This window comes from Erinaceus europaeus, chromosome 8 (genome assembly GCF_950295315.1).
Source record: "Erinaceus europaeus chromosome 8, mEriEur2.1, whole genome shotgun sequence".
In the NCBI taxonomy this organism is placed as follows: domain Eukaryota; kingdom Metazoa; phylum Chordata; class Mammalia; order Eulipotyphla; family Erinaceidae; genus Erinaceus; species Erinaceus europaeus.
Window position 1 is genome coordinate 30560594 of NC_080169.1, and position 13370 is coordinate 30573963.

Here is a 13370-nt window from a genome sequence, read left to right on the forward strand (position 1 = left end):
AACAATTTTGACTATTCAACATTTGCATTTTACTGGGCACTGGTTCCAATTTTTACTCTATTCAGTATTCTGTTGCAAAGCTGACTGCTTTTAAAATTAAATATTTGTGTCAAAACTATAAATTGAACTGTTAGGAAATTCTCAGCCATAAGTTTTGCAAACTAATTGGGCAAATAGCTATCCTATCTCTATAATCATTTAGAGCAGACCTAGGCCATCGCTCTTGAGTAAAAATATTCTATACAATGTAATTCAATTAATTTCCTATTGTTGTCATTTTTTGTCTAGCTTTTAGATTTATAAGAAAAAACTTTCGCTGCAAACCAAAATAATTTGAGCATATTTACTAAGGAGATACTACTACTACTGATAAAAGAACTATGATGTATTTGCTATAGTTCCTTTACCTTCTCTTGTATTGAGAATTTCATTTTGCAATGGTCCTTTATAACAATTTCTCCAACTCGATTGCTTTATTAAGGAAATGCTGATTTATGATATTTTTGTTGTCACAAGGGTACATTTCAACATTTCCCCAAGATGTATTTTTTTTTTATAGAAAAGTTGATGTGGTCTGGGAGGTGGCACAGTGGATAAAGCATTGTACCCTCAAGCATGAGGTCCTGAGTTCAATCCCCAGCAGTACATTTACCAGAGTGACGTGTGGCTCCTTCTCTCTCTCCTCCTATCTTTCTCAATAAATGAATAAAATCTTAAAAAAAAAAAAAAGTCAAGGGAGTCGGGCGGTAGTTCAGCGGGTTAAGCGCACATGGCGCGAAGTGCAAGGACCGGCGTAAGGATCCTGGCTCGAGCCCCCGGCTCCCCACCTGAGTGGAGTTGCTTCACAAGCGGTAAAGCAGGTCTGCAGGTGTCTTTCTCTGTCCTATCCAACAATGACATCAATAACAACAACAATAAAAAAAAGGACAACAAAAGGGAATAAATATTTTTTTAAAAAGAAAGAAAAATTAGGAGGAGTATAATTTAACACCATTCCCGCCACCATAAGTCTGTGTCCCTTCCTATACCCACACCCCTATGGAGGACCTGAAAATCTACCCTTCCTCCCACCCCCACCCCCCCCACCCCCCACCTAGAGTCTTACTTTGGTGCAATACTCCAAACCCAGTCCAAGTTCTACTTTGTGTTTCACTTTCGGTTTTTTCAACTTCTATGAATGTGATCACACCAAGTTCATCCTCCTCTTTCTGGATTATCTCACTTCACATGATTCCTTCAAGTTCCATCCAAGATAGGATGAAGGTGAACTTGCCATTTTTAATAGCTGAGTAGTATTTCATTGTGTATATAGTCCACAACTTAGCCACTCATCTATTGTTGGACACCTAGGTTGTTTCTAGGTTTGGGCTATTACAAAATGAACTTTCACAAATTGAGTTACAAATGAACACAGATACACACATATCATTTTTTCTGGATGGGCATGTTTAATTCCTTGGGCTATATCCCCAGGAGGGGAGGCCTCAAACTTTTAAAATTTGAAATGTTAACAGTATAGAATGAGTACTAACTGCAGTTCCAGTCTGGCTTGGTAAAAATTTACTATTACTGTTTCTCTCAAGACTTGTGCCGACAGAGTATATAGCTAAAGAAATAATTACATGGCATTTTAAATAGTTTTTGTAAGTGTAATTTTTTTCTAAGTATAATATAGATTTAGATAAAATGGGGCAAAGGTGGCATAAAGGAAGTAGCATAATGTTTATGCAAAAGACTTTCTTGCCTGAGTCTCCAAGGTCCCAAGTTCAATACCAGACACCACCATAAGCTAGAGTTTAACAGTTCTCTGGTAAGAAGTGAATAAACAACCAACCAACCAAAAAAAAGCAAAAAAAGATGGAAATACAAGTCTGGTTTGAGATGTCAATTACATGCAACTGGTCACATCCAGAAATAAGGTGGATAGCTGAGCTTTGACTTAAAAAATTTCAAGGCCAGAAAGAGAAGTGTGGGAGTCACAAGCACATTAATATAAATTACTGCTAATTAATTTTTATCCAAGTCAAACTCCAAAGTCTACATATACAATGTGGAATGTAAGTAAGGATATTATTTAAATAATTTAAATTAGAAACAAGTAGTCATAAGTAATCCCTCCCCTTCACTAGCCAAGATCAGTCCCAAAATCTGTCTTATCCTTTATTTCACCCCACTAAACAATTCTAACAGCTGACTGGTGAAACAGCTTACTCATAGTCTGTGCATGACCCGGGTTTGAACCTGATCCCTGCTGCACTGAAGAAAGCTTCAATGCCATGGTGTGTCTCTCCTTCTCTCCCTCCCTCTGCCTCAAAAAAAATTTATAATACTGGAAAACTCTCAATACTTTTCTATCCAATCACTACCCCACTAACAAATCCCTTCTTTTCTTCTCAGTTAAGTAAACAGTTCACTAATCTTAGCATTGTACATTTTTTTCTTCCTTATGTGCAAGTTATCAACTTGAAATGTAAATCATAAATGACATCCCATTTAACTCTAAAACATCCTAACTAAACCTGCCCTGATTTAAAAGAAACAGAAAAACAAACAAGCAAACAAAACTCACTGAAGATATATTACCATTACTGCCTTCTAATAAATACCATCCATGAATTTGTTAGGCTTTGAGTCAGCTTGAATGGAAAAAGTTAAGTGACCTTTTTCTAGCCAACCTCTTCAGCTTAATTTCTTACCACTTCCAACTTTTATTCCATAATCTAGCCAAATTAACTTAATCTGTTTTTAAAAATGAGACCGCAGGGGCTGGTTGGTGGTACACCTGGTTAAATCCCTGTATTAGCATGAGCAAGGACCTAAGTTTAAGCCCTCGGCCCCCACTGGCAAGGGGAAAAGTTTCACTGTTGTTGAAACAGTGCTGCAGGTGTCTCTGTCTCCCACTCCATCCCACTTCCCTCTCAATTGCTCTGCTCACAATCTTCCCCCCCCCCTTTTTTTTTTTTACCTCCAGGATTACCATTACAGCTCATGGCTGCCACTAAGAACCTACTGCTCCTGAGGTCATTTTTTTTCAATTTTTTGGCTAGGACAGAGAAATTGAGAGGGGAGGGAAAGAGAGAAGGAAAAAGACACCTGCAGACCTACTTCATCACTTGTGAAGTGCCCCCCCCCCCCCCCCCCCCCCGCTGCAGGTAGGGAGCCGGGGGCTCGAACCAGGATCCTTGCGTGGGTCTCACCCTCTGTACTTAACTTGATATATATGTACTTAACTTGATGCACTACCACCCAGCCCCAGCTACAAGAAAACCCTTTATCTCTTACATCTAACTATCCCTTCCTTTAATGACAGATACCTTAACTGTGAGTGCTTTTGAGAATAAAGATGAACACTGAATTCAGATGCCAATTGATCTGGAAATGGAAACCATCCCAGGCACACCAAGAACTATGATAGCCTAGTTACTACTCCAACGTCCCTGTCAATCCTCTAGACTAGAAAAAAGTTACTAGACTCCCAGAGTATGCTGCAAAAACCTTCCTGATAGCCACGTCTACCATGTGGCATCACTGTTAGCTAAGCTGCTAATTAGAATGCAGGCTTCCTGGGAGTCTGGCAGTAATGCAGCAGGCTAAGCGCACATGGCACAAAGCACAAGAATCGGTGTAAGGATGCCGGTTCGAGCCCCTGGCTCCCCACCTGCAGGGGAGTCACTTCACAAGTGGTGAAACAGGTCTGTAGGTGTCTATCTTTCTCTCCCTCTCTGTCTTCCCCTCCTCTCTCTATTTCTCTCTGTCCTGTCCAACAACGACAACAATAATAATGATGACTACAACAATAAAACAACAAGGGCTACAAAAGGGAATAAATAAATAAATAAATAAATATTAAAAAAAAAAAAAGAATGTAGGCTTCCTCCAGGCAGAAAGGATAACTACCAGGAATGTCCATTCACTGGCACCAGGTAGGTATTCAAGTAAATACTCACTGACTTTTGCTTTCTTTCCAATATCCACTACCTTCAGCTGAACTTACAATGGCTTTTTGGAACAACATCAGTAGGTTTCTCAGATTTGTTCATATAGACAAGTATACATATTATTAAACAATTTCTCCCTACATTTCCTTCATCAAGAAGATTTATTAGGGGCCAAGTGATGGCTCACCCAATTTTGCACAAATGTTACCATTCACAAGGACTGTGATTCAAGCTTCTGGTCCCCACTTTCAGGAGGAAGCTTCAGGAGCAGTGCTGCAGGTATCTCTGTCTTGCTCCCCCGCCCATCCTTTCTCTCCTCCTCCTCTATCAAAAAAAAAAAAAGAAAGAAAGGAAGGAAGGAAGGAAGGAAGGAAGGAAGGAAGAAAGAAAGAAAGAAATAAAGAAAGAAAGAAAGAAAGAAAGAAAAAGAAAAGAACTGGCCCCTGGGAATAACGGAGTTCTGCAGACACTGAACCCCAGTTTTAACCCTAATGGAAAGATTAAAAAAAATACGATGACTCAAATAACCAAAAGTTGTTAACATTTCATGTGAAATTCTTTTAGCAACCCCATTTCAATGCAATAAAAATTTACTGAACACCAGCTACAAACTTTCTCACATGTTGAAAATAGAAATTTCTTCAAGTATCACTAAAGTCAATGAAACTCAACAAAAGGGAGGGAACTCAAGGTAGGGCACTGAAGTTGGAGGTTAGACTGGCTGCTTTCTCAGACAGAAAGAAAATACCATTTTGCAAATGCAACTCAAGATGCAGAAAAGGTATGAAAGTGAGAGACTGGAAAGTCACTAGTGAAAAATAAGTTGGCAATTACTATCTTAAATATTGGTTTTGGCAGGATTGCAGTGGGATTTGTTTTACTGATATCTAACCCAGTGGTTCCTAATATCTGGGGCACATTACAAACACCTGTGAATCTTCTTTAAAATGTATTTATTTTTGGAATAGAGACAGAAATAGAGGGAAGGGGAGATAGACACCTGCACCACTCCTGAAGCTTTCCCCCTGCAAGGTGGGGACTAGAGGCTTGAACCTGTGTCCTTGAACCCTGTAATATATGCTTAACTAGCTGTGCCACCAACTGACCACAATCACTCAAGGATCTTAAATGACTACTGCCACCTGCCTCCACTCTACACACCCCTGTGGATTCTAATTCTAATTAAATCTGCATATGATGTAATCTTGACATTGGGACCTTGAAGTTTCCCATTTGCTTCAAAAGTTCAGCAAGGTTGGAAAACTGTTCTGGATCTAGAGAACCTAGACATCTGACTCCTCAAAGCTGTTTAATAGCATCCTGTTAGATATTCATCAACATTACACCAACCCCAACTGAGACCTGCTGAATCAAGACTGTGTTAACAAAAACCCCAGGTGATCCTAATACACGCTAAAATGCCAGTAATGCGAGTTTAGACAGCATGTTTATGACCTAAGCCAGGCATGGGAAAGAAACACCCAGCCCACAGGTCACATAAGATCGTCAAAATCATTTGCTGTGGCCCTGGCTAGGCAACCACAGCTTTTTACATTAAGCGATATATATATATATATATATATATATTTTTTTTAACCTGGTAATTTTGTATGGTTTGTGAATTATTCTATAAATAGCCAAATGGCCTTTGGCAGAAAAAAATTTCCCTAGCAGACAGTGGTGCACCTGGTTGAGCACACACATTACAGTGTGCAAGGACCCAGGTTTAAGCCCCTGGTCCCCACCTGCAGAGGACAGGCTTCATGGGCTGTGAAGCACAGCTGCAAGTGTCTCTTGTCTCTTTCCGTCTCAACTTCTCCCTCCCCTCTTAAATTTCTCTGTCTCTATCCAATAATAAGATTTAAGAAAAAAATCTTACCCTGATTGAAACAAAGAGAGAAAAATCTTAAGGCAACCACTACTAACACTTGCTGTTTGCACTCCCCTCCCACCCATTATTAGCCATGGCTGACATTTAGAAAAAAAGAAAAATCTGAAAAGCAATATATTTTCCAATGTTTAAGAGATCGTCTCTACTCTAATATGAAGTTTAAGACCAATAGCTTAAGTTAAAAAATACTTCTTATTTATTTTCATTATTTAAAAGTAGGGGAAAAGGTTCTACAAGTTACTACCTGTTTAATATTAGAATCATGACTTCATTTCAGGAACAATCTAAATGCTATCATTTACCACTCACCTGGTTAAAGAGGTTACTTCTCTTTACATCTTTGCATTGTTCTAAGTCTATTTTTTAAATATCCAGAGTAATACTGAACCAAAATACAACGGAAAGATTCAACTATTAAAGAGAACATCACCTCCTCTAGAAAAGTAGTTACATGTCCAAGAGTTGACACAGGTAACTCTCCAAATACAAATGCTTGGAAGAAATCATTTATTCCAGTGCTTTCAGTCATCCTCTTGGCACTATAAACAAGTTTATGTTTTGCATCTCTTGGAATCTGAAACACGAGCAAGATAATTAGTTTAAATTTCTGATGTACTTTCCATGTTAAGCAGGAACTACTGTGGTTGGATTGCTGGTAAAAGAAGCAAAACTTGGCAGCTTGCCTACTTTTACAAATAAGGTTGTTCCACTATTTTTTCTCCTTCTGCAAAGTGCTTAAATTTTCTTTGTTCTTTTATAATGCTAATTTCACAGCATTATTGGCGTGGAAATAGTACCTTTAAAAGGCATGCCAGTTACACCAAATCATTACATACCACCCCACTGTAACATTTTATAATTAAAAACAAATCTAAAAAGTATACAGATTGTTTCTTAGAAAAGCTATCATTTTTTTTTTTTTTTGTAATCTTTTCTTGTTTGGAAACAAGTCAAACTAAAATAAAAATCAGATAGGGCCAAGAAGCTAATTTGTACATCTGTGTTCAAAGCAGAGAACAGAACTCTGGAACCAAGATATTGTAACATTTCCACAACTAAAACCTGTCTTTTTTTTCCTTCAGTATAATGACTAACAGGTAGTAGTAGAGTGTTCTACCTCCTTTGACAAACTGCTTAAAAGTAGTTACAATAAGAGAAGCAAAACAAAAAAACTTTCAAAACTAAAGCCCTAAGGCAAGCTCACACTACCCCCTCCTATTTTCCAACTATTAATATTACATTGACCATATCTAGTGAAAGATAACTCACTTTACAACTTTCAACTGTGGAGCTGTGTGGCCTACAGATTGAAAATCTTCTCCAGACTCTTCACACTTAGAAGATGTAACCTTTGAGTGAATTAGCAGTTTAAATTTTAAAAAGGAAGCCTATACAATCTTACCAGAGAAGGGATGATCCAGAAAACACCTTTTTAAATAAAGCTGCATGTTATTTGGGAGTGTGGGTTCTACCAAAAGCTTGTTAAAGGATCTATCACTAAAGTGATTTGTGTGAACTCACCTTGCACCTGATACCCAGGCAGGTAAAGACAGTGCTACTTTTTTCTCGCTTTATCCAAGTCTAGCCCACCCAATGGCTGACCTAGAAAAGCCAAGCTACTACAGGGGAGAGAGAGAGAGAGAGAGAGAGAGAGAAAGGAGGAGGAAGAACAGAGGAGGAGAATAGAGGAGAATAGAGGGGCGGAAGGAGAGATTAATTTCTTGGTCAAGCTTCTTTTTTTATTTTTTTATTATCCTTACTCCGGTCCTTGTCCTTTGTACCATGTGCACTTAACCCGCTGCGCTACCGCCCGACTCCCGAACTTTTTTTAAATCTTTTTTTATTATCTTTATTTATTGGACAGAGACTGTCAGAAATTGAGCAGAAGGGAGAGACAGAGAGGGAAAGAGACAGAGAGACACCTGCAACCCAGCTTTACCACTCGCAAAGCTTTCCCCCTGCAGGTGGGGACCGGGGGCTCGAACCTGGGTCCTTGAGCATTGCAACATGAGCGCTCAGCCAGGTGCGCCACCTCCCGGTCCCAAGCTTATATATATGTATATATAATGATATATGTCATTTTAATGAGAGAGATACAGAAAGAAACACCAGAGCACTACTCAGCTCTAGCCAACGGTGGGTGCTGGACACCGAACCTGAGACCTTAGCCACAGGCATGGAAGTTGTTTGCATAACCATTTTGTTGTCTCCCCAGCCTGTGGGTAAAGTTTTCAAACAAAGTTTTTTTGTTTGTTTGTTTTTAAGTGCTGAAGCCATGCCTTCCTGGAACTCAAATAGTGAGATTGGCCTGTCCGGTGTGAAGGTGCAGGGCGGTGTCCCCAGGCCGGGTTCCTTACCTCCCCGTAGGCTTCCAGGTACTTCGCAGCGGCGGTGCTGAACAGCAGGCAAGCGGGAATGGGGCTCTCCAGAAACTCCCCCAGAACCTGCCTGTTGTCCTCGGACTCCAAATACAGGCTCCATTTCTCCTCCGGGAGTCCCAGCAGCAGCTGCAGGCGGCCCCCCAAGAAGCGCACCCGTGGGTCCCGGGCGAAGCTCCGTGCTCTCTGGGCGGCCGCCGCCTCCTCGTCCTCGTCCTCCAGCTCCATCTCGCCTGCCGCCTCCAGGCTGGCCACTGGGCTTAGGAGAAGGGTCGGGACTTCCCGGAAACCTTGGATTTCTCTCGCTGCCATCTGGGCTGCCATCCCGCCCGGTTCGAGGGCTAATCACGCGCGCTCCTGCGCCCGCCCGGCAGGGCGAGGACCCTTGACCACGCACCTACTCCCGCAACAGCTGCTCGGCTCCCAGCCGCGGATGCCGGGCCACCAGGTCTGCTCGCCAAAGGCGCGAGGAGCCGCGCGTCCGTTTCCCGGGGGACAGAGGACCCGCCCCGGCCCTCGGGGAGGCGGAGTGAGGGGCCGAGCCCAGAGGGGGCACGCCCTCGGCTGGTCAGAGCTGCACTTTGGGTCTCAGCCACTTTGCTCAAGTTCCTTGGCTTAAGTGGGTCAGCTCTGTGGGGCTCCCAGTGAAGGAAAGTCAAAAGCCCAGATCTGATTAATTGCTATGTTCCCTTGTGCCACCTTTCCTGCTAGATTCCTTTATTTCATGTAGTTCCAGAAAGGACTCCGGAACTTGGGCCCCTCACTTTCATTTCTGCAAGCAGCTTATCCCGGTATTACACGGAATATTACATGGAACCTGCCATTAACTTACCTGGTGATGGAAATCTAAAATCTATTCTGACCTACAGGAGGTCTCTTTCCAAGCGGTGAAGCAAGTCTGCAGGTATCTATCTTTCTCTTCTCCTCCGTCTTCCCCTCTTCTCTTGATTTCTCTGTCCTATACAAAATATATGTATAGTGGGTGGCGAGAATACAGGTCCAAGAAGGATGACAGAGGGTCTAGTGGGGGTTGTATTGTTATATGGGAAACTGGGGAATGTTATGCATGTACAAACTATTGTATTTACTGTTGAATGTAAAACATTAATTCCCCAATAAAGAAATAAAACAGAAAGCAACATAACAATCTCTTCCACATATTGAACTAGAAGGAAAATATGTTGACTTTGAAGAAACACTAATTATATATATATATATACATATTAATAATAAAATAAAATCTATTCTAAGGCCTGTGTGGTATTGAAGGCCTGATCATCATCCTTATCTGCCACATACTGGAATGCTAATCCTGGTACTGAGAGTGGGCACTGCCTTGTAAACTCCAAGAGTTCTGAAAATATACAGAAATATTCAATACTCAAGAAAAAGGTCAAGAGAGGCCAGGAGACTGAATAAAGGTTATGCAAAAAGACTTCCTTGCCTGAGGTTCGAAAGAGTCAAGTTCAGTCCCTGGCATCACCTTAAAGCAGAGATAAGCAGTGAGCTGCTCACTCTTGTGCTCTCCCTCACCCCTCCTCATATTACTTTTTTTTTTAAAGGGGGGGGGGACTTTCAGGGTATGGCTATGGAGTAGAAGCTGCAATGGATTTTGCTCTCTGAGTCGACTAGGAAAGCAACGAAAATCACCTGTAAAACTCATCAAACTATGACCAATCTGTTCAAACTCAACCTTAAGCCACAGGTGAGTATAGACACATATGGCTCCTTGACTATGCTTGGCGAAATAAGTGAAGACAACTACAAGATGGTTTCACTCACATGTGGAATCTAGAGATCTAATTTATATGAACTTTCCAAAAACAAGCAAAATCCAAACAAAACAGATTCAAGCAAACTGTAAGACTTATGAGAACTATGAGCAACGAAAATCACCTGTAAAACTCATCAAAATATGACCAGGATCTGTTCAAACTCACCTGAAGCCACAGGTGAGTACAGACATGTGTGGCTTGTTGACTATGTTTGGCGAAATAAGTGAAAAGAAAAACAACTACCAGATGGTTTCACTCATATGTGGAATCTAGAGATCTGATTTCCTTGAACTTGCCAAAAACAAACAAACAAAATCCAAACAAAACAGATTCAAGCAAACTGTAAGACTTATAAGAACGATGGTAGTTATCTCTGGGAGGTGGGAGGGTGGGAATATAGAACTTTGGTGGTAGGTGTGGTGTGGAACTACATATTGTAATAGTCTTGTAACAAACTATTAATAACAAATAAAACTTAAAAAAAAAAAGGAAAAGGTAGCAAGAAAATCCCAGATTTAAAAAAAAAGTCTTCATGGCATTTTAATGAGATTTCAGTAGGTCTATTAACGACATTCATTAATACTATGGAAATTCAGGTTGCCAAAGTAGCCAGAATTTTGAGTCCTCAGAACTAAACTATTAGTTGTCCCCTTTTGTCAATTGTTAACTTCAAAATAAAAAGTTACATCTGACCCCAACTCTCCCACAAAGGAGCTGGGAAGGTATTTTACTTTCAGTAATTCATTATACTTGGGCAGGGGAGATAGTATAATGATAATGCAAAATAACTTTTTATGCCTGGAGCTCCAAATCCCTGGGTTCAATCTCTTATACCAGTGTAAACTAGACTTTAATGGTGCTCTGGTAAATAATAATGATGCCATTATAATAATCATTGATAAATGGATGTCCATCAAAATTTGGAGCTTCAAGAATTGCTCTTTTCAGGATGTTGTCTCTTCCATAATAAATGACAGTCAAGCCTGTTTCCTGTGACCCATGGCAATCCTTGGCTCCAGTAACTAGTACAAAAGTCTGGAACTCACTGCCAACACTTTAGTTCCTCCTCTCACTGTGTTTTCTTGCTTTCATCTCCTTATTCCAGAGAAAAGGAATTATGTAAATAAGAATAGAATTAAACTGAAAGTGCAAGAGCACTTTTTTTTTAATTTTTTTAAATTTTTATTTATTAGAAACAGAGAGAAATTGAGAGGGGAGGGGGAGATAGAGAGGGAGAAGGACAGAGAGACACCTACAGTCCTGCTCCACCACTTGTGAAGCTTTCCCCCTGCAGGTGGGGGCAAGAGCACTTTTATTTTTTTTTATTATTTTTTTTTTTAAATTTTTTATTTAAGAAAGGATTAATGAACAAAAACATAAGGTAGGAGGGGTACAACTCCACACAATTCCCACTGCCCAATCTCCATAAACCACCCCCTCCCATGATAGCTTTCCCATTCTCTAGCCCTCTGGGAGCATGGACCCAGGGTCATTGAGGGTTGCAGAAGGTAGAAGGTCTGGCTTCTGTAATTGCTTCCCCGCTGAACATGGGCATTGACTGGTCGGTCCATACTCCCAGTCTGCCTCTCTCTTTCCCTAGTAAGGTGTGTCTCTGGGGAAGCTGAGCTCCAGGTCACATTGGTGGGGTCTTCAATCCAGGGAAGCCTGGCCAGCATCCTGGTGGCATCTGGAACCTGGTGATTGAAAAGAGAGTTAACATACGAAGCCAAACAATTTGTTGAGCAATCATGGATCCCAAGCTTGGAATAGTGGAGAGGAAGTGTTAGGGAGGTACTCACTGCAAACTCTAGTGTACTTCTGCTTTCAGGTATATATTTTGCAGTAAGTTTATGGATACGTGTGAACATAAGGTCTCTCTCACAGAAACTGGTATATATCTAGGTTATGGGACTTTGTTAGAAAGTGAACTACCTGAGATGAAATTAGAGTGTACTATAAAAGGAAAGGTCTCACCCGAGTAATGAAGCTGAAGGGTTGTCATACCACACGTGAAATCTCTGGACACAGTCTGAGGTGAAGCATGTTGAGGTGGCAATCGTTGCGTTGGTTAGGTTGTGGTCGGCAGATGCAATATTATTTGGTTTGGATTGGGAGATGCATACGGGAAAGTGGGCCCTATCCAAGGGTTCCAGGACTGGGGGAAATAGGGGCTCTATAGTGGAGATGTGAGGTTTCTACTGTCTTAGGATTCAAAAAGACAATCGATAGTTAATGTTATCATCAAATTATTTGGTAATTGGGTTAACTTTGAAAAGTACTTTTGTTGTGGTTTGCTGTACAGTATCCAGTATCTTGTATATAGCTATGCTATTGGATGCTTCTAATCTATTTGGTCTAGGCTTTTGAGAGAGTCCACATATCAAATACACAGCCTATATATTAAAAAGATTCAGTTTGTGTTTTGAGAAACTTTGAGACATACAATTGATTTTCTCCCTCATATTAATTAACTACTGATTTATATGTCTACATTTTGCTAGGAGTGTACATAAACACCATTCCCACCACCAAAAGACTGTAATCCATCCCTCCCACCCACTCCCACCCCCCACTGGCCCAGGAAGCTACATGTCTACCCCTCACCATTGGGTTTTTACTTTGGTGCCCTACTTACAATTTGATCAGGTCCTGCTTTTAGTTTCCCTTTCAGATCTTCTTAGTCAGCTTCTGTTGATGAGTAGGATCATCCCATACTCATCTTTATCTTTCTGACTTAGTTCACTTAACATAATTCCTTCTAGCTCTGTCCAAGATGGGTCAGAGAAGGTGGGTTCATTATTCTGGATAGCTGCATAGTATTCCATTGTGTATATATACCACAGCTTTCTCAGCCACTCATCTGTTGTTGGGCACCTGGGTTGCTTCCAGGTTTTAGCTATTATGATTGTGCTGCTATGAACATAGGAGTACACACCTCTTTTTGGTTGGGTGTTATGGAGTCCTTGGGTATAACCCCAGGAGAGGAATTACTGGATCATATGGAAGGTCCATGTCTAGCCTTCTGAGAGTTTTCCAGACTGCTCTCTACAGAGGCTGTACCAATTTACATTCCCACCAGCAATGTAAAAGGGTTTCTCTATCCCCACATCCTCTCCAGCATTTGTTGCTGCTGTCCTTTTTGATGTATGCCATTCTTACAGGAGTGAGGTGGTATCTTAGTGTTGTCTTAATTTGCATTTCTCTGACAATCAGTGACCTAGAGCAGTTTTTCATATGTTTGTTAGCCTTTTGGATCTCCCCTGAGGTGAATGTTTTGTTCATATCCTCTGCCCATTTTTGGATGGGGTCATTTGCTTTTTTGGTGCTAAGTTTGCTGAGCTCTTTATATATTTTGGTGATTAGTTTCTTGTCAGATGTCTGGCATGTG

At 40.9% G+C, this 13370-nt stretch overlaps 1 protein-coding gene across 1 annotated transcript in view; it reads right to left on the minus strand.

Moving 5' to 3' along the window:
• The window catches only part of DNAH11 (dynein axonemal heavy chain 11), a 388706-nt gene extending 380067 nt beyond the window's left edge, over positions 1-8639 (minus strand). Inside the window, 2 exon segments of the mRNA XM_060196111.1 lie at positions 6260-6403; positions 8187-8639. Coding sequence (XP_060052094.1) covers positions 6260-6403; positions 8187-8531 — 489 coding nt within the window. The 5' untranslated portion in view covers positions 8532-8639.
• Positions 8640-13370: the final 4731 nt, after the last annotated feature.